Raw genomic sequence first — 18339 nt, 5'->3', positions numbered from 1 at the left:
CCCCTGTGTTCTGTTAGACAGGTAACTCTTTATCCACAATATAGCAGGGGGTGCAATGCCATAACACATACATTTTTCCAGGAACAGACTATGATCGATAATGTCAAAAGCTGCACTGAAGTCTAACAAAACAGCCCACATAATATTTTTATCATCAATTTCTCTCAGCCAATCATCAGTCATTTGTGTAAGTGCTGTGCTTGTTGAATGTCCTTCCCTATAAGCGTTGCAAAGAAAAAGCCATATCTCATACTGGCCAATAAAAATAAAAGATTAAGATGGGCAGTCTGAGATATGGCTTTTTCTTTGCAACTCTGCCTAGAAGGTCAGCATCCCGGAGTCGCCTCTTCACTGTTGACGTTGAGACTGGTGTTTTGCGGGTACTATTTAATGAAGCTGCCAGTTGAGGACCTGTGAGGCGTCTGTTTCTCAAACTAGACACTCTAATGTATTTGTCCTCTTGCTCAGTTGTGCACCGGGGCCTCCCACTCCTCTTTCTATTCTGGTTAGAGACAGTTTGCGCTGTTCTGTGAAGGGAGTAATGCACAGCGTTGTACGAGATCTTCAGTTTCTTGGCAATTTCTCGCATGGAATAGCCTTCATTTCTCAGAACAAGAATAGACTGACGAGTTTCAGAAGAAAGTTATTTGTTTATGGCCATTTTGAGCCTGTAATCGAACCCACAAATGCTGACGCTCCAGATACTCAACTAGTCTCAAGAAGCCCAGTTTTATTGCTTCTTTAATCAGCAAAACAGTTTTCAGCTGTGCTAACATAATTGCAAAAGGGTTTTCTAATGATCAATTAGCATTTTAAAATGATAAACTTGGATTAGCAAACACAACGTGCCATTGGAACACTGGACTGATGGTTGCTGATAATGGGCCTCTGTACGCCTATGTACAGTGGGGAGAACAAGTATTTGATACACTGCCGATTTTGCAGGTTTTCCTACTTACAAAGCATGTAGAGGTCTATAATTTTTATCATAGGTACACTTCAACTGTGAGAGACGGAATCTAAAACAAAAATCCAGAAAATCACATTGTATGATTTTTAAATAATTAATTTGCATTTTATTGCATGACATAAGTATTTGATACATCAGAAAAGCAGAACTTAATATTTGGTACAGAAACCTTTGTTTGCAATTACAGAGATCATACGTTTCCTGTAGTTCTTGACCAGGTTTGCACACACCGCAGCAGGGATTTTGGCCCACTCCTCCATACAGACCTTCTCCAGATCCTTCAGGTTTCGGGGCTGTCGCTGGGCAATACAGACTTTCAGCTCCCTCCAAAGATTTTCTATTGGGTTCAGGTCTGGAGACTGGCTAGGCCACTCCAGGACCTTGAGATGCTTCTTACGGAGCCACTCCTTAGTTGCCCTGGCTGTGTGTTTCGAGTCGTTGTCATGCTGGAAGACCCAGCCACGACCCATCTTCAATGCTCTTACTGAGGGAAGGAGGTTGTTGGCCAAGATCTCGCGATACATGGCCCCATCCATCCTCCCCTCAATACGGTGCAGTCGTCCTGTTCCCTTTGCAGAAAAGCATCCCCAAAGAATGATGTTTCCACCTCCATGCTTCACGGTTGGGATGGTGTTGTTGGGGTTGTACTCATCCTTCTTCTTCCTCCAAACACGGCGAGTGGAGTTTAGACCAAAAAGCTCTATTTTTGTCTCATCAGACCACATGACCTTCTCCCATTCCTCCTCTGGATCATCCAAATGGTCATTGGCAAACTTCAGACGGGCCTGGACATGCGCTGGCTTGAGCAGGGGGACCTTGCGTGCGCTGCAGGATTTTAATCCATGACGGCGTAGTGTGTTACTAATGGTTTTCTTTGAGGCTGTGGTCCCAGCTCTCTTCAGGTCATTGACCAGGTCCTGCCGTGTAGTTCTGGGCTGATCCCTCACCTTCCTCATGATCATTGATGCCCCACAAGGTGAGATCTTGCATGGAGCCCCAGACCGAGGGAGATTGACCGTCATCTTGAACTTCTTCCATTTTCTAATAATTGCGCCAACAGTTGTTGCCTTCTCACCAAGCTGCTTGCCTATTGTCCTGTAGCCCATCCCAGCCTTGTGCAGGTCTACAATTTGTATCCCTGATGTCCTTACACAGCTCTCTGGTCTTGGCCATTGTGGAGAGGTTGGAGTCTGTTTGATTGAGTGTGTGGACAGGTGTCTTTTATACAGGTAACGAGTTCAAACAGGTGCAGTTAATACAGGTAATGAGTGGAGAACAGGAGGGCTTCTTAAAGAAAAACTAACAGGTCTGTGAGAGCCGGAATTCTTACTGGTTGGTAGGTGATTAAATACTTATGTCATGCAATAAAATGCAAATTAATTATTTAAAAATCATACAATGTGATTTTCTGGATTTTTGTTTTAGATTCCGTCTCTCACAGTTGAAGTGTACCTATGATAAAAATTACAGACCTCTACATGCTTTGTAAGTAGGAAAACCTGCAAAATCGGCAGTGTATCAAATACTTGTTCTCCCCACTGTAGATATTCCATAAAAAATCAGCCGTTTCCAACTACAATAGGCGGCAGGTAGCTTAGTGGTTAAGAGCGTTGTGCCAGTAACCGAAAGGTCGCTGGTTCTAATCCGCGAGCCGACTAGGTGAAAAATCTGTCGATGCGCCCTTGAGCAAGGCACTTAACCCTAATTGCTCCTGTAAGTCACTCTGGATAAGAGCGTCTGCTAAAATGTAAATGCGATAGCCATTAACAACGTCTACACTGTATTTCTGATCAATTTGATGTTATTTTAATGGACAAAAAAAATTGCTTTTCTTTCAAAAACAAGGACATTTCTAAGTGACCCCAAACTTTTGAACGGTAGTGTGTCATACTTATGTCAAATCATAATAGTCATTATTATAGTAGTACATTTGAGTGTATATCATACATATGTTTCTACTTTACATACATGTTAATTATGTAGTTCTCAAAATCTGTAGTAGACAAACCAGTTTACATGTAAAACCTATAGGTTTACCAAACGTTTAAGTGATCATCAATTAGGAGCAGTCGGATTACTAGTAAAATGTATTTTAACAAAAGAGAGAAGGGAATCGTATCAAAAGTAATGTGAGCGTTGCATTGTGAAAGGCAATTACTTTATATGAACATGTATTGCAATGTGAAACTACATTTGGTGAAAAAGTTACTATAGATTTTGTGTGTTGTACTTAAGTCAATTGAAAATGTGCTTAGTTTTGAAACTGCCCTTTCGATCTGTTTTGAGTTTTGTACTAAGTTGTGAAAATATACCACCTACTTGTGAAAGTTGCACCAAAGCGATAAAAACTATTCTCCAGTGTTATTAATTGTGTTGTCGCCCCCATGTGGCAAAATGTTTAAATTATTTTTGATCAATCTAAATCGGTTCATCACGTCAGACCATTCTCTTTAGATTATTATTCCTACACAGAGCGTCTATGTCAAACAATATTTTCTGTATAATGTGTAGGGGGTCAATGATAAGACCGCATAGTAAAAAATTTTTTTTTTGTTTTTCTATTTTTATTTTATTTTTTTATTTTTTTATTTTTTTCGGGGGGGATGGATCAGCTTAATATTGCAGATAGATTGTATCTTCTATCAATGTAATTGTCTGCATCACTTCCAATCCCCCATGTTTTTTTTTATTTTTTATATATATATATTCCCCTTTATTACTTTTCAACCCCACCATCCTTTCCCTACTTGGAGTAAATTAGTGAACAACAACGCCCAGGCCTCTACTTCCGGTCTATACTTACTATCTACACCTTATGGACAGAGTTAATTTTACAATAATTCTATATCTATATCTATATATATATATATCTATATATATATATATATATATATATATACACATATTTATTTATTTTTTTGCTCCTGAACTTCTTCTACTCTCAACCTCTCCGATCATTTTCATGATGTCCATCCGGTTTGCTTCTAAATGCCATATCTTTCTAACTGTGCTCTTTCCCAAAAGCTCCCAACATACAACCTATATACTTATTATGGACACAGTATGCTTACATTATTAGCTATCTTTGTTATTATTTGTTGTTATTTGTTATTAGTCCCATCCTTCAACTCTATTCAATACCTCCCATCTATCTCTTAACACCATCCATATAGGATTTCTATTTGCCATATATATTTCAACCATACTGTGATGTTTTACAAAAGTTCTGAACCTTTCTATTCTCATTGCTTCTACAGATTGTGAATTAAAATAAACATTTTTGCTAAAAGTATTATTATATTATTGATTGATTGACTATGACTTTTCAGATCACCCAGTAATGCTATCTGCAAGGTTAGTTCCAGGTAAATATTGCAATCCTTTAGCCATTCCTGGACCTGTGTCCAAAAAACAAGCTACAAATGGACAGAACCAAAACAAATGATCTAATGATTCTATCTCTTCACAGCAAAATCTGCAGAGCTGGGAAGATTGTATCCCCCATATAAATAACATTCTATTGGTAGCAAGAATTTTATATAATAATTTAAATTGAAAGATTCTAATTTTGAATCCGGTGTCGTTTTGCGTGTCAGTTCATAAACACTATGCCATGGGATCGGTACGTCAAAGATCTCTTCCCAACTATTTTGCAATCTATATGGGACGGCTGTCAATCCTTTGGTCCTTAAGTGAAACTGATATACTTTTTTATTTATCACAGTTTTCCTTAACCAATTATGTTCTTTAATGCAAGGCCGACAGACAAGTTCCTTACTTTCTCCCCCTTCAACTTTCCTCTTCCACTTTTTGCGGTAAGGCTGCAATTATTTGGTTGTAATTTTGGGTAGAGCAGACATTTCCATATGTTTTTATTAGCTGCATGTGCGACATAACTCCACCAGTCCTACCGATGATATCATTTACGAAGATTATACCTTTTTTAAACATTCTGTCAATAAATAAAGGTTTTTTGTCAATTAGTATATTTGAATTTAACCACAATATTTGTTGCATTATTTGTTCTGTCGTTTCTGGAGGATTAAATTGAAATTGCAACCAACTTTCTATGGCTTGTTTTAGAAATAGTGACATTTGGGAGATTATTTCCTTTTCAAATAACTGAAAGTGAGAGGTTGTAATCTGAATAAAGGGAAAAAGGCCTTTCTTGAACAGTGGGTGAGACAATCTTACTAATTTGCTTGAGAACCAGTTCGGATTTAAGTATAACTTTTGGATGACTGAAGATTTTAGTGATAGGTCTAATGCTTTAATATTTAATCATTTCTGTCCTCCGAATTCATATTCATTATATAAATATGCTCTTTTAATTTTGTCTGGCTTGCCGTTCCAAATAAAATTGAATATTTTTTTCTCATATAATTTAAAAAACTGTTTACTAGTCGTAGGCAAGACCATAAGCAAATAGGTAAACTGGGGATAATACTAAAGAGTTAATCAGGGTGATTTTTCCACAAATTGACAGGTATTTTCCTTTCCATGGTAGTAAGATCTTATCTATTTTTGCTAACTTTCTATTAAAATTTATTGAAGTGAGATCATTTATTTCCCTTTGGGATATGTATTCCGAGTATATCCACATCACCATCAGACCATTTTATTGGTAAACTACATGGTAATGTAAAAATTGTATTTTTAGTGATCCAATACGTAATATAGTACATTTGTCATAATTTGGTTTTAATCCAGAGAGGTTAGAAAATGTATCTAGATCCTCTATGAGGCTGTGGAGGGATTCTAGTTGTGGATCTAAAAGAAAACATGAATCATCTGCGTACAATGACACCTTTGTTTTTAAGCCCTGTATTTCTAATCCTCTGATATTATTATTGGATCCGATTTTAATAGCTAACATCTCGATGGCCACAATAAATAGATATGCCGATAGTGGACAACCTTGTTTCACTCCTCTTGACAGTTTGAAACTTTCTGAGAAATAGCCATTATTTACTATTTTACACCTAGGATTACTATACATGATTTTGACCCATTTTATAAGAGATTCTCCAAAATTGAAATGCTCCAGGCATTTATATATAAATTCCAGTCGAACTTTATCAAATGCCTTTTCGAAGTCTGCTATGAATAGCAGGCCTGGTTTCCCATATTTTCCATAGTGTTCTATTGTTTCCAATACTTGCCTTATATTGTCTCCAATGTATCTTCCATGTAAAAAAACCTGTCTGATTAGAATGAATAATATCCGACAATACCTTTTTAATTCTATGCGCTATACATTTTGCTAGGATTTTTGCATCACAACACTGAAGTGTAAGGGGCCTCCAATTTTGTAAATGGACTGGATCTTTATATTTTCCACTTGTATCCTGTTTCAGTAATAATGAGATCAGACCTTCTTCTTGAGTGTCAGATAATCTACCATTTACATAGGAGTGGTTAAAACATGCTAATAACGGTCCTCTTAGTATATCAAAAAGGTTTGGTATACCTCGATTGGTATGCCATCCAACCCTGGAGTTTTCCCGGACTTAAAGTCTTTAATTGCATCCAGAAGTTCCTCCTCTGTAATTTCACCTTCACATGAGTCTTTCTGTGTGGCTGTTAATTTGACATTATCAATAGGAAAAAAATCTCTACAATTAGCTTCAGTTAGAGGAGATGGAGGCGACTGAAAAGAAAACATATGCTTAAAATACTTTGTTTCTTCCTTCAAAATATCATTAGGTGAATTATGGGTGACTCCGTCAATTGTAACCAGTTTCATTAAGTTCTTTTTGGTAGCATTCCTATGTTGAAGATTAAAAAAGAATTTTGTGCATTTTTCCCCATATTCCATCCAGTTTGCTTTATTTTTATAATATATTACACTTGATCTTTCTTGAATAAGTTTTTCCATTTCTTTTGTTTTTCCTCTAATTTATTCTGAGCCTCTATGTTACAGTTTTTATTGCCATCTATCTGTTCTGTTAGACTTTCTATTTCCTTTCTTAGTATAAACTCTTTTGACCTAAATTGCTTTTGTTTTCGAGATGAGTACTGAATTGCATGGCCTCTAAAGGCACATTTAAAGGTGTCCCATACAATAAGGGGATTCGCTGTACCTAAGTTATGTTGGAAAAAGTCAGTTATAAATTCCTTTGTTCTAATTATAAATAAATTATCATCTAATAGGCTTTGATTAAATTTCCAATATCCTCGCCCACGTGGAAATTCAGTCAGAGTAATGTAGTTAAATTATTTTAATAAAACTTTGGTATCAATAACAATGTTATAAGACAAGTGTGCATTCCTAGGTGACATTGCCGTACATGGGGTTGACCTGACCGCAATTAGATGTTTGATGTCCAACAGGCCCTTGGCATTGTTAGGATGGAATGCCATTCAACTATAACCTAAACAATCTCCACACTTTCAAGGGGGGAAAAAAAGGAACATTTGCAAATAAAATATTTCAAATTCAAAGCAGGGAAAAATTGACAATCACAGCGTTGAACAGGAGGGATAATTGATAAATTACTAATCTTTCACAATATTCATCAAAACGCAAAGAACCCAACTTTGTTTTAATGGCCACGCAAGTAATCTCATTGAACACACATGGAAACAAACAGTAAAGATCAAGGAAACGGTAGGGAAATTCAGTGCGAAACAAATTGATGTAATGAGAATACAGTACAATAACGATGAGCTCATTTGAATGACAAGAAGATCCAGGTCTATGAGATGGCATGTTATGAAATCTGTCCCACTTAAAAAAAATAAAAAAAACATTCAGTGGTATAAGAACACATTTATTTCCAAACGATGACAACCAGTGACTTTGTGAATAACTGTAGAGCGGTGAACGTCTTGGTGAGTTAAGATGATTTGGATGAAATGGCAGAGTAGATGATAGGGGGAATATAGCAATGGGGGGGAATATAGCAATGTTACACAGTTCAACAGTAATGGACTGCTGGTAAACATAAAGACACTGAACATATTAGCCAATCAACCATGACATGCTGGATTGGAAGGAGCTATGAATGTCATATCTGGATAGGGGGGAAATAAAAACGTACAAACTGATGTGTGAATCACTTGAAGTCCAATATCACCCACTCTCTGCATCCCAAATGGCACCCTATCCCCTATATAGTACACTACTCACCAGGAGCCCTGGTCAAAAGCAGCGCAGTATATAGGAGATAGGGTGCAATTTGGGATACACACACTTCAGTAAAGCTTGTAACCTGAGATGGGGCCCGTTGGCTTCTCAGGGGATGGATGCATAGCAGCCATGATAACTCCCTGGTTACTTGTGCCAGAGTGGGACCGACACCCTCAAATCGCAAATCAACCCCTAGCTCCTACCCCATAGGCACTTGTGTAGATCTCAGAGGATTGGATCATTGGCAGATCCTCTGTTAGGTCAGATGGAATTGTAGCCAAATTGTGGACACCCTTCTGGTTCTCTCAGATCTACACCATGGACTAGGACATAGTGGTTAGGGGTTGAATTGGGATTCAGAGACAGACGCTCTGTCCAGGCCACCCTATAGCTCATCTTTCCCTGGAGCCTCCTCTTCCTCAGTTCCTTCCTCTGGCGTCTCTTCCTCCTCACCCTCCTCTTCACCTTCCTCCTCACCCTCCTCTTCACCTTCCTCCTCACCCTCCTCCTCAGTGGCTTGTTCTTTGTTTTTCCCTTCATCCTCTTTACGTTTCTTGTCGTCTTCCTCCTGTTTCATTTTCTTCTCTGGCTCCTGCGGCAGGTAGACAATAAAGAGGGGTGTTAACAGTAGATGCACTAGTATTGACAGTGAACTGGAAGCCATTTTGTGGTAGTTGGCATGTTCGTAATTTCTCCTGAAGCCCAGCACTAGGACACACCGATTCAACTAATCAAGGAGTTGATGAATTGATTCAGGTGTGTTAGTACTGGGAATGTACAGTACACTCCTGTGTGAGTGACCGACAGGTAAACACTCATAGGAGAACAGCGGAGAGGGCCATCCAGTTAAACACAGTATAGTGATTACATACCTTAGTAACACCCCATGTCTCAGCTCCAAACTCCTCTGCTTCCTTCACATCATCTGTGATCAGGAAGTTGTCAAAGATTGTGCCAGATTTCACCTGAAAAAAGATAAAACACCAACATCATGAGTTTATCTGATCAGATGTATTGTTTATCTACATTGATAACATTTTACCTGACCAGGAAAAGGCTCTACTATCTACCATTAGCATTACTCTAGATAGTCATAGGGCCAGAAGGGTATACTACAAAGGAAGCTAGATCTACTCTGGGTCCTTTGATAAGCCAGAAATAACCACTAATGTTCTGGCTCACTAATAAAGCTAAACTTCGATGTGTGTTTTTTGGTTGAGTCAGCTAGATCGTTCCCATTTCAAGCTTATCTTAAAAAAAGAAAAATATTTTTAAAAAAGACAAAAAAAGCTGGTCCCGTGTAGCTCAGTTGGTAGAGCGTGGCGCTTGCAACGCCAGGGTTGTGGGTTCGATTCCCACGGGGTGGGGGGGCAGTATGAAAAATGTATGCACTCACTAACTGTAAGTCACTCTGGATAAGAGCGTCTGCTAAATTACTAGAATGTCAAATGTAATTCACCCTGCTTTGTAGTAAGCCAACTGAAGCTGGCTAGCTTTAGAAGACCCTGAGTTGATCTAGCTTCCTTTGTAGTATACCCCTCAGGAGTTTCTTGGCAAGGTCACATGGTCAGATAAAACTTGTGAACGTACAAATATAAAAGTTTCTCACATGTGTCCACCATTGAGATGCATATATTTTATTAAATATATCATATTAGAAATACGTAGCATCTATGTACAATATATGATGTTCTATTTCAATTCTGCGGTGTGCAGTCTCACCTGCCACAGATCCAGACCCAGGACACTGATGTCATCAAACTTGTAGATGGTAGAGTCAGCGGCGTACTCTGGGTTATCGATCTCAGGATGGACCCAGGCTCCTTTGTAGTTGGGGTTGTCAATCTGCTTCGGCTTCCACTCTCCCTGAGGACACAATGCAAGGTTGTTGCTTTTAAAGGTCTTAGCCATTGTTTTAAAGGCGCATTCTCCCTGCACCTTAGCCCAGGGCTAAGGAAGATTTTAGCGAGTGTTCACACTTGCACATTTTAAAAAGTGGGCTAGCATTAACCATTGCCCAGGGCTAGCCCCAGAAACACAGTGCCAAAATAGCCAGTGTGAAACAGGGTCAAGAACAATGCCTAGAATGCTCACTGTCCAATCACAAAAGCTGCACTGAAACTTATTTTAATATGCAGCTGATGCCTGGAATGTGTTCTGCACTATTTCATCCATGCAAAAACATTGGTTGCTACGCCTAACAAAAGTGGTTGCTATGCAGGCTGGCTAATGTCTTCTCACTTAGCCAACTAAAGCTACAAACTCTACAGCTGGAAGGGCAGCAAACACTCCATTTGTCTGTTTTCATAGGTTTTATATTGACATTTAATTGGATATAGTCACGATAAGAATATTGTTGCAGGATTTTGCCTGGATCAGAAAAGTTGCTCTCGTTCTCCGTACAGGGGCGAGATCGCATTTCAAAAGTGAAACATTGTTTCCGAGGTCAGACAGCAAGGCTTATACAAACCATCACTGTTGGAAATCAAATACTAGGCCAGAAGCAAGAGGAAATCAGGTTAATAAATGTCTTATTGCTTGTAACATTCGTCGCGTGTCAGAGATAAAAAGGTAGCCTAGCGGTTAAGAGCTTTGGGACAGTAACTGAAAGGTTGCTGGTTCGAATCCCTGAGCTGACTAGGTTTTTAAAAAATCTGCCGATGTGCCCTTGAGCAAGGCACTTAACCCTAATTGCGCCTGTAAGTTGCTCTGGATAAGAGCGTCTACTAAATGACTAAAATGCCAAATAAAAATGTTGGTCGCATGTTGCGTTTGTCCGTTAGCCCAGGGCTTTGGAATACGTGTGAATACTTAGCCCAGGGCTAAATCTTGGCCCAGGGTAAAAAAAATGCTTGTGCGAACACAGGCTAAGCTAGCCCAGGGCCAGTCTAGCCTGGGGCTAAGAACAATGCAGTGTGAAAAGGCCTAAAGAGTCTTCCTCAACTTGCCTCAGCCAGTTGCACAACATAAAGGTTATTGTTTAAGTCTCTGACACCATTTTAAAAGGCTTCTTTTTTTTTTTTTTTTGGTTACAGTAGCCAGTTTTGCAACATAAACGGTCCGAATTGTGTGGCATTATTTCAGGACAACTTCCTCCATTCCACAAAAACTGAATGGCAACACAAGCTGTTGCAAAAATGTTGCTAGAACTTCCCTTTCAAGAATAACACGTTTCTCCAACGTTGCGGTCTTGAATACCCCTCTGGCTAAGCACGTCGCATTGACAACGTAGCTGAAAACACACACTCCTCTTGGTTCAGTTTGATAACACATCCCCTCCGTAGGCTAGTATAGTGTTTCTCAACTAAGTGGTCCTCTGTAGCGCAATTGGTAGAGCATGGCGCTTGTAACGCCAGGGTAGTGGGTTCGATCCCCGGGACCACCCATACGTAAAAATGTATGCACACGACTGTAAGTCGCTTTGGACAAAAGCGTCTGCTAAATGGCATATTATTATTATTATTATTATTATTATTATTATAACTAATGTCCTTGAGTACCACCCATCGGACATTTTTGCCCTAGCCCCACACTAGCACACCTGATTCAACTACTTATATCAAGCCTTTGATCAGTTGAATTAGGTGCGCTTGTGATGGGCAAGAAGACTGGAGTTGAGGAACACTGGTATAGTCTGATCACCCCCCCACCCAGCCCAGCTTAACACACACCTTGTACTCTGGGTTGGGGATCACAGGAGGCTCCCACTCTCCATCCATGTCCTCGTCCCAGTCGTCAGGCTTCTTAGCATCAGGGTCAGGGATGTTCTCAGCCACATCCCAGTCCTGAAAAGAATACAACACAGCCATTTACTACTACAGTACAGTACAGCTTACTGAACCAGTCCTGGACACATAGCTTACAATATAATCACTTCCTGCTATGGCACGTCGAGGTCAGCCTCACTACATCATGGTCAAACAGTAATACTATAGACTTGGAGTAAAATAGGTGTTGGTACTCAGTTTGGTCACTGGTACTGTATATATTTAGGTGCAGGAGCTCCACAATACTTTTGAGCTAATATTCTATAAGAGGAACAGGAGCTCAAGCAGTAGAACATTTGAGGTGCCTGTAATCAACTCCGGTTAGCTCCTGCCCAAGTCAAGCACTGACTATAGTAATAATGAGGCATCCGTCCTCTACTTTCTTTTACTGGGTGTATTTTACAGTAAAGTATATTCATATGATCTAAATGCAGTTTAAATAAAGTTGGATTTGATCTGAATAGGTTTGGTGCCTAGTGGTGTTTAAAGACAGCGGTTGTACCTCTGGCTTGGTGTCTTCAGCGTCGTCCATCTTGGGGCGGTCGTCCCAGTCCTCGGGCTTCTTGGCCTCAGGGTCCTTGATGGTCTTAGCTGGCAGGAAGTCCCAGTCCTCCTCCAGAGTGCCTGACTCCACCTTCTCGTTATCAATCTTCACCTCGTAGGTCTGGTTTGGGTTCAGGATCAGCGTGTACAGGTGGGTCAGCTCATCATCCTGAAGAGGGGGAGAGAGATCGCTTAGGTTAAAGTAGGTGTGTGTGAGAGAGAGTCAGACGGGGAGAGAGATGGTAATCATGTTATGGACTTTTCCCAGAGGCCAGAAGACTCAAAATGAGCACCTTACCTTGCACTTGACTTCCTTCTTGATGAGATGATTCTTGCCCTTGTAGTTGAAGATGACGTGGACCTTCTTGGTGCTGTAGCCACAGATGTCAGGGCCTGTACAGGTTTCAGGACAGAATATGAGCAAAGTAGCACTATAGGCCTTGCATCCAAACCTTCCATCCAATCACCACCAAGCTTTTCTATATAAATGAGTCATTGTCACACACAACAGTCCTGATGTTCCTGCCCAGGTAGTCAGACCAGGAAATAAACCTACTCATAGGCTACAACAAGCACCCAGAGTTTTCCCTGGCATGTCACAACGTGTTCCAAGTCAGGAAAAACACCGGTGTGTATTCACTAACCAAACGGAAGCAAATGGGACAAAATGGGGCGGGACCTACCTGAATATGTCCAATAGAAATGCTTGTTTATGTTGCAAAATGTTTGGCTACAGTTTTCTATGATGTGCACTAATGAACGCACCCCAGGGTCCTGCCCATAAGACCAGACAGAGTACCTACCGAACATGATGTAGTACTGGGAGTCTCCGTGCATCTCAGCCTGGTTCAGGGTGGAGGGGAACACCTTAACGTAACCACCGCCACAGTCGATTTTCTGCTCGTGTTTCACAGTGAACTGGATCACCAGAGTCTTTCCCTCGTTGCTGAAGGGCTGGAAGCGGGCCGACGCGGCATAGAAATGGGCGTCCTGGCTGGTCTGGAGACCTGGGGACACAGCCAGAGCGACGCATGATGAACACTGATTAATACTCACTGTATCACAGTCATAATGACACCAAAGTCGCAATACACCCTAACAGCAATTATCAGTATCCCAGATAACAGAACAAGTTCATTGACCTCAGCCATACAGCAGGTCGCAGGATTGTGGTAAATTCCATCAACTCAGGAAGTAAACTGAAGTACATTGAAAAGCACTGAGCATAATTGTAATTTCAGATTACTTCCTAAATTGACCCCAACCCCAGCAGGCAATAAGGAAACTGACCCAGCAGGCAATAAGGAAACTGACCCAGCAGGCAATAAGGAAACTGACCCAGCAGGCAATAAGGAAACTGACCCAGCAGGCAATAAGGAAACTGACCCAGCAGGCAATAAGGAAACTGACCCAGCAGGCAATAAGAAAACTGACCCAGCAGGCAATAAGAAAACTGACCCAGCAGGCAATAAGAAAACTGACCTAGTAAGGTCAGCGACCCAGGGGCCAATCAGGAACTAACCTTTGTCCTTCTCAGCATCTCCATAGAAGTTACCAGCTGTCAGTTTCCACTCTCCGTAGTCTGCCTTGTGCTTGGAGTCCAGCCAGCGAGTCTTCCAGGCATCTGCTGAAAGATACACAAAACAATGAACTGTCAGAATCCTCAAAAATGAAGAGCACAGTGACTGATATCACCTTACAGTGTATAATATGGCATATAAGGCCTTCTCCATCTCAAACACAGTAATTGTACAGTACAGACTATCTGATAGGTGCAAAAACACTATTCCTTTCAGTTTTGATTAAAGGTGTCACTAGCCACTTCTCTGATGACATACACAAAAACAAATGTTACAATCGTCTTGATGATTAGTTATAGTGAGTAAAACGTTACAAATGGAGCCCATGAATCTGGCTGAATAGACCACTGGCTGAATAGACCTAACTAGATAACTAAGCTAACGTGACTGTAGTTAGCTAACTAGTTAGTTAAGTAAGTCTGCAAATGTTACATTGTCAAAGCTAACTTCTCCACATTCTTTCAATATGTAGCAATATAACTAGCATTAACATGGGAGTAATCAATTTGCAACAAAATCTGCAGTATAAAGTTAAATTGAAGAGAAGGCAGTGTGACATCACATTTACAGGTCCATCTTTGAAACTCGTGCATGGCCTGAGTAAGTAGGTTAGCTAGCTAACGTTTCTAGACGAGGGTGGAATGAGAAATAAAACGAACTTACCTCCATCAAGGAATTGTTCTTGAAAGTAAACGGTAGCATGCACAGAAAGTATGGACAGAATTATCGCGAATGATCCCAAGGCCTGCATTTTGACTGCCTCAAGCTTCAACGTTGTCTTCGAAAGAGACTCTTGAAGGAAATGTCTTGTGATTTCATTGAATGACACAAGGAAGGGAAAGCGATTTCGGAATTGCTCGAGTGAACAGATGTCTGCCTCTCATTGGTTCAAACGTTGTCAGCCTAAACCAATCAGGTGAGACCACGAAACACTCGCTCTGTCATTCCTCTTCCGGGGAACTCATTTCCGCTGAACCAGTGGTAAATTGTTTTGACTTGATAGTACACAGTTTATGTCAAAATTGAATTTTCATAGAAGGTTAGTAGAACTTACGTAGCAAGTTAGGATAACTTATGCAGCAGGTTAGGATAATTAACATAGCAGCTTTGGAAAAGGGTTAGGGTTAGCTCAAATACAAACATTTCTAACTTTTAAAGTCAGATTCATGATCAGATTGAGCGGTATTCGCAACTTGTGAAATTGTATATCAATGTGTTTGGACACACCTACTCATTCAATGGTTTTTCTTTATTTTTACTATTTTCTACATTGTAGAATAATAGTGAAGACATCAAAACTATTAAATAATACATATGGAATCATGTAGTAACCAAAAAAGTGTTAAACAAATCAAAATATATTTTATATTTGAGATTCTTCAAATAGCCACCCTTTGCTTTGATGACAGCTTTGCACACTCTTGGCATTCTCTCAACCAGCTTACATGAGGTAGTCACCTGGAAGGAATTTCAATTAACAGGTGTGTGCCTTGTTAAAAGTTAATTTGTGGAATTAATTTCCTTCTTAATGTGTTTGAGCCAATCAGTTGTGTTGTGACAAGGTAGGGGGGGTATACAGAAGATAGCCCTATCTGGTAAAAGACCAAGTCCATATTATGGCAAGAACAGCTCAAATAAGCAAAGAGCAATTTCAGTCCATCATTACTTTAAGACATGAAGGTCAGTCAATACGGAATATTTCAAGAACTTTTCTTCAAGTGCAGTCGCAAAAACTGACCTTCATGTCTTAAAGTAATGATGGACTGAAATTGCTCTTTGCTTATTTGAGCTGTTCTTGCCATAATATGGACTTGGTCTTTTACCATATAGGGCTATCTTCTGTATACCCCCCCTACCTTGTCACAACACAACTGATTGGCTCAAACACATTAAGAAGGAAATTAATTCCACAAATTAACTGAATGATCATTTCTCTACCATAAGCCGCCTCCAACATCGTTTTAGAGAATTTGGCAGTACGTCCAACCGGCCTCACAACCGCAGACCACGTGTAACCACGCCAGCCCACGACCTCCATATCCGGCTTCTTCACCTGCGGGATCGTCTGAGACCAGCCACCCGGACAGCTGATGAAACTGAGGAGTATTTCTGTCTGTAATAAAGCCCTTTTGTGGGGAAAAACACATTCTGATTGGCTGGCCCTGGCTCCCAAGTGGGTGGGTCAGGCTCCCCAGTGGGAGGTGCACCCCTGCCCAGTCATGTGAAATCCATAGATCAGGGCCTAATTCATTCATTTCAATTGACTGATTTCCTTATATGAACTGTAACTCAGTAAAACCGTTGAAATTGTTGCATGTTATATTTATATTTTTGTTCAATAATAATATGTAAAATGTATATGTAAAGTGCATTCGGAAAGTATTCAGACCCCTTGACTTTTCCACATTGTATTACGTTACAGCCTTATTCTAAAATTGATAAAATTATTTTAATTCCTCATCAATCTACACACATTACCCCATAATGACAAAGCGAAAACAGGTCTTTAGACATTTTAGCTAATTTATATATTTAAAAAAAACCTTTACATAAGTCTTCAGACCCTGTGCTATGAGACTCCAAATTGAGTTCAGGTGCATACTGTTTCCATTGATCATCCTTGAGATGTTTCTACAACTTGAATGGAGTCCACCCGTGGTAAATTAATTTGATTGGACATGATTTGGAAAGGCACACACCTGTCTAAATAAGGTCCCACAGTTGACAGTGCATGTCAAAGAAAAACCAAGCCATGAGGTCGAAGGAATTGGCCGTAGAGCTCAGAGACAGGATTGTGTCGAGGCACAGATCTGGGGAAGGGGTACCAAAACACATCTGCAGCATTGAAAGTCCCTAAGAACACAGTGGCCTCCGTCATTCTTAAATGGAAGAAGTTTGGAACCACCAAGACTCTTCCTAGAGCTGGCCAACCGGCCAAACTGAGCAATCGGGGGAGAAGGGCCTTGGTCAGGGAGGTGACCAAGAAACCGATGGTCACTCTGACAGAGCTCCAGAGTTCCTCTTTGGAGATGGGAGAACCTTCCAGAAGGACAACCATCTCTGCAGCACTCCACCAATCAGGCCTTTATGGTAGAGTGGCCAGACGGAAGCCACTCCTCAGTAAAAGGCACATTACAGCCCGCTTGGAGTTTGCCAAAAGGCACCTAAAAACTATCAGACCATGACAAACAACATTCTCTGGTCTGATGAAACCAAGATTGAACTCTTTGGCCTGAATGCCAAGCATCACATCTGGAGGAAACCTGGCACCATCCCTACGGTGAAGCATGGTGGTGGCAGCATCATGTTGTGGGGATGTTTTTTAGCGGCAGGGACTGGGAGACTAGTCAAGATCGAGGGAAAGATGAACGGAGCAAAGTACAGGGAGATCTTTGATGAAAACCTGCTCCAGAGCGCTCAGGACCTCAGACTGGGGTGAAGGTTCACCTTCCAACAGGACAACGACCCTTAGCACACAGCCAAGACAATGCAGGAGTGGCTTCGGGACAAGTCTCTGAATGTCCTTGAGTGGCCCAGCCAGAGCCCGGACTTGAACCCAATCGAACATCTCTGGAGAGACCTGAAAATAGCTGTGCAGCGACACTCCCCATCCAACCTGACAGAGCTTGAGAGGATCTGCAGAGAAGAATGGGAGAAACTCCCCAAATGTAGGTGTGCCAAGCTTGTAGTGTCATACCAAAGACTTGAGGCTGTAATCGCTGCCAACGGTGCTTCAACAAAGTACTGAGTAAAGAGTCTGAATACTTATGTAAATGTTATTTTTCCGGGCTCTTTTTTTATACATTTGCAAATATGTCTAAAAACCTGTTTTTGCTTCGTCATTATGGGGTATTGTGTGTAGATTGATGAGGGGAAAAAACGATTTAATCAATTTTAGAATAAGGCTGTAACGTAACAAAATGTGGAAAAAGTCAAGGGGTGTGAATACTTTCCGAATGCACTGTATATGTAGCAAAAAAGCTGTAGAACCATTGCTTTACTAATGTCACTGCGTTATAATATCTTTGTTTTCAAATGAATGTAGCCTACAGTACAAGTTTTTGTCAACTGGAAACATTTTTGACCAGCATCCTAGATGGTGTTAGTCTTTCCCCTCAATCTGTTTGGGTGCGTGTGTGTTCCTCTCTGACTGACACAGTGAACATCTCCACAGAAGACAAGTAAACTGGCGTCAGCCATCAAATCGCAAATTATGTCAACGCACACACACTGAACACACACACACACTGAACACACACACACACACACTGAACACACACACACACACACTGAACACACACATGCTGAACACACACACACTGAACACACACACACACTGAACGAACA

General features: G+C 40.7%; 1 protein-coding gene across 2 annotated transcripts; it reads right to left on the bottom strand.

The window, feature by feature from the left end:
- Positions 1-7484: 7484 nt before the first annotated feature.
- Positions 7485-14848, bottom strand: calr3b (calreticulin 3b). 2 transcript variants are annotated; one of them, XM_041842467.2, is made up of 9 exons: positions 14656-14848; positions 13935-14039; positions 13216-13419; positions 12711-12805; positions 12372-12581; positions 11774-11887; positions 9825-9968; positions 8975-9067; positions 7485-8694 (listed from the first exon to the last, which is right to left on the bottom strand). In XM_041842467.2, exons 1-9 carry the CDS (start codon positions 14741-14743, stop codon positions 8488-8490), a joined length of 1260 nt encoding a protein of 419 aa, XP_041698401.2. In that variant the 5' UTR covers positions 14744-14848; the 3' UTR covers positions 7485-8487. The 2 variants fall into 2 exon arrangements, with proteins under 2 accessions (XP_041698401.2, XP_041698402.2); XM_041842468.2 differs by having other exon boundaries at positions 13935-14036.
- Positions 14849-18339: the final 3491 nt, after the last annotated feature.

Source organism: Coregonus clupeaformis, chromosome 21 (genome assembly GCF_020615455.1).
Source record: "Coregonus clupeaformis isolate EN_2021a chromosome 21, ASM2061545v1, whole genome shotgun sequence".
Taxonomy (NCBI): Eukaryota; Metazoa; Chordata; class Actinopteri; order Salmoniformes; family Salmonidae; genus Coregonus; species Coregonus clupeaformis.
Note: the sequence above shows the minus strand (reverse complement) of the source record. Positions and strands in the feature narration are given on the sequence as shown.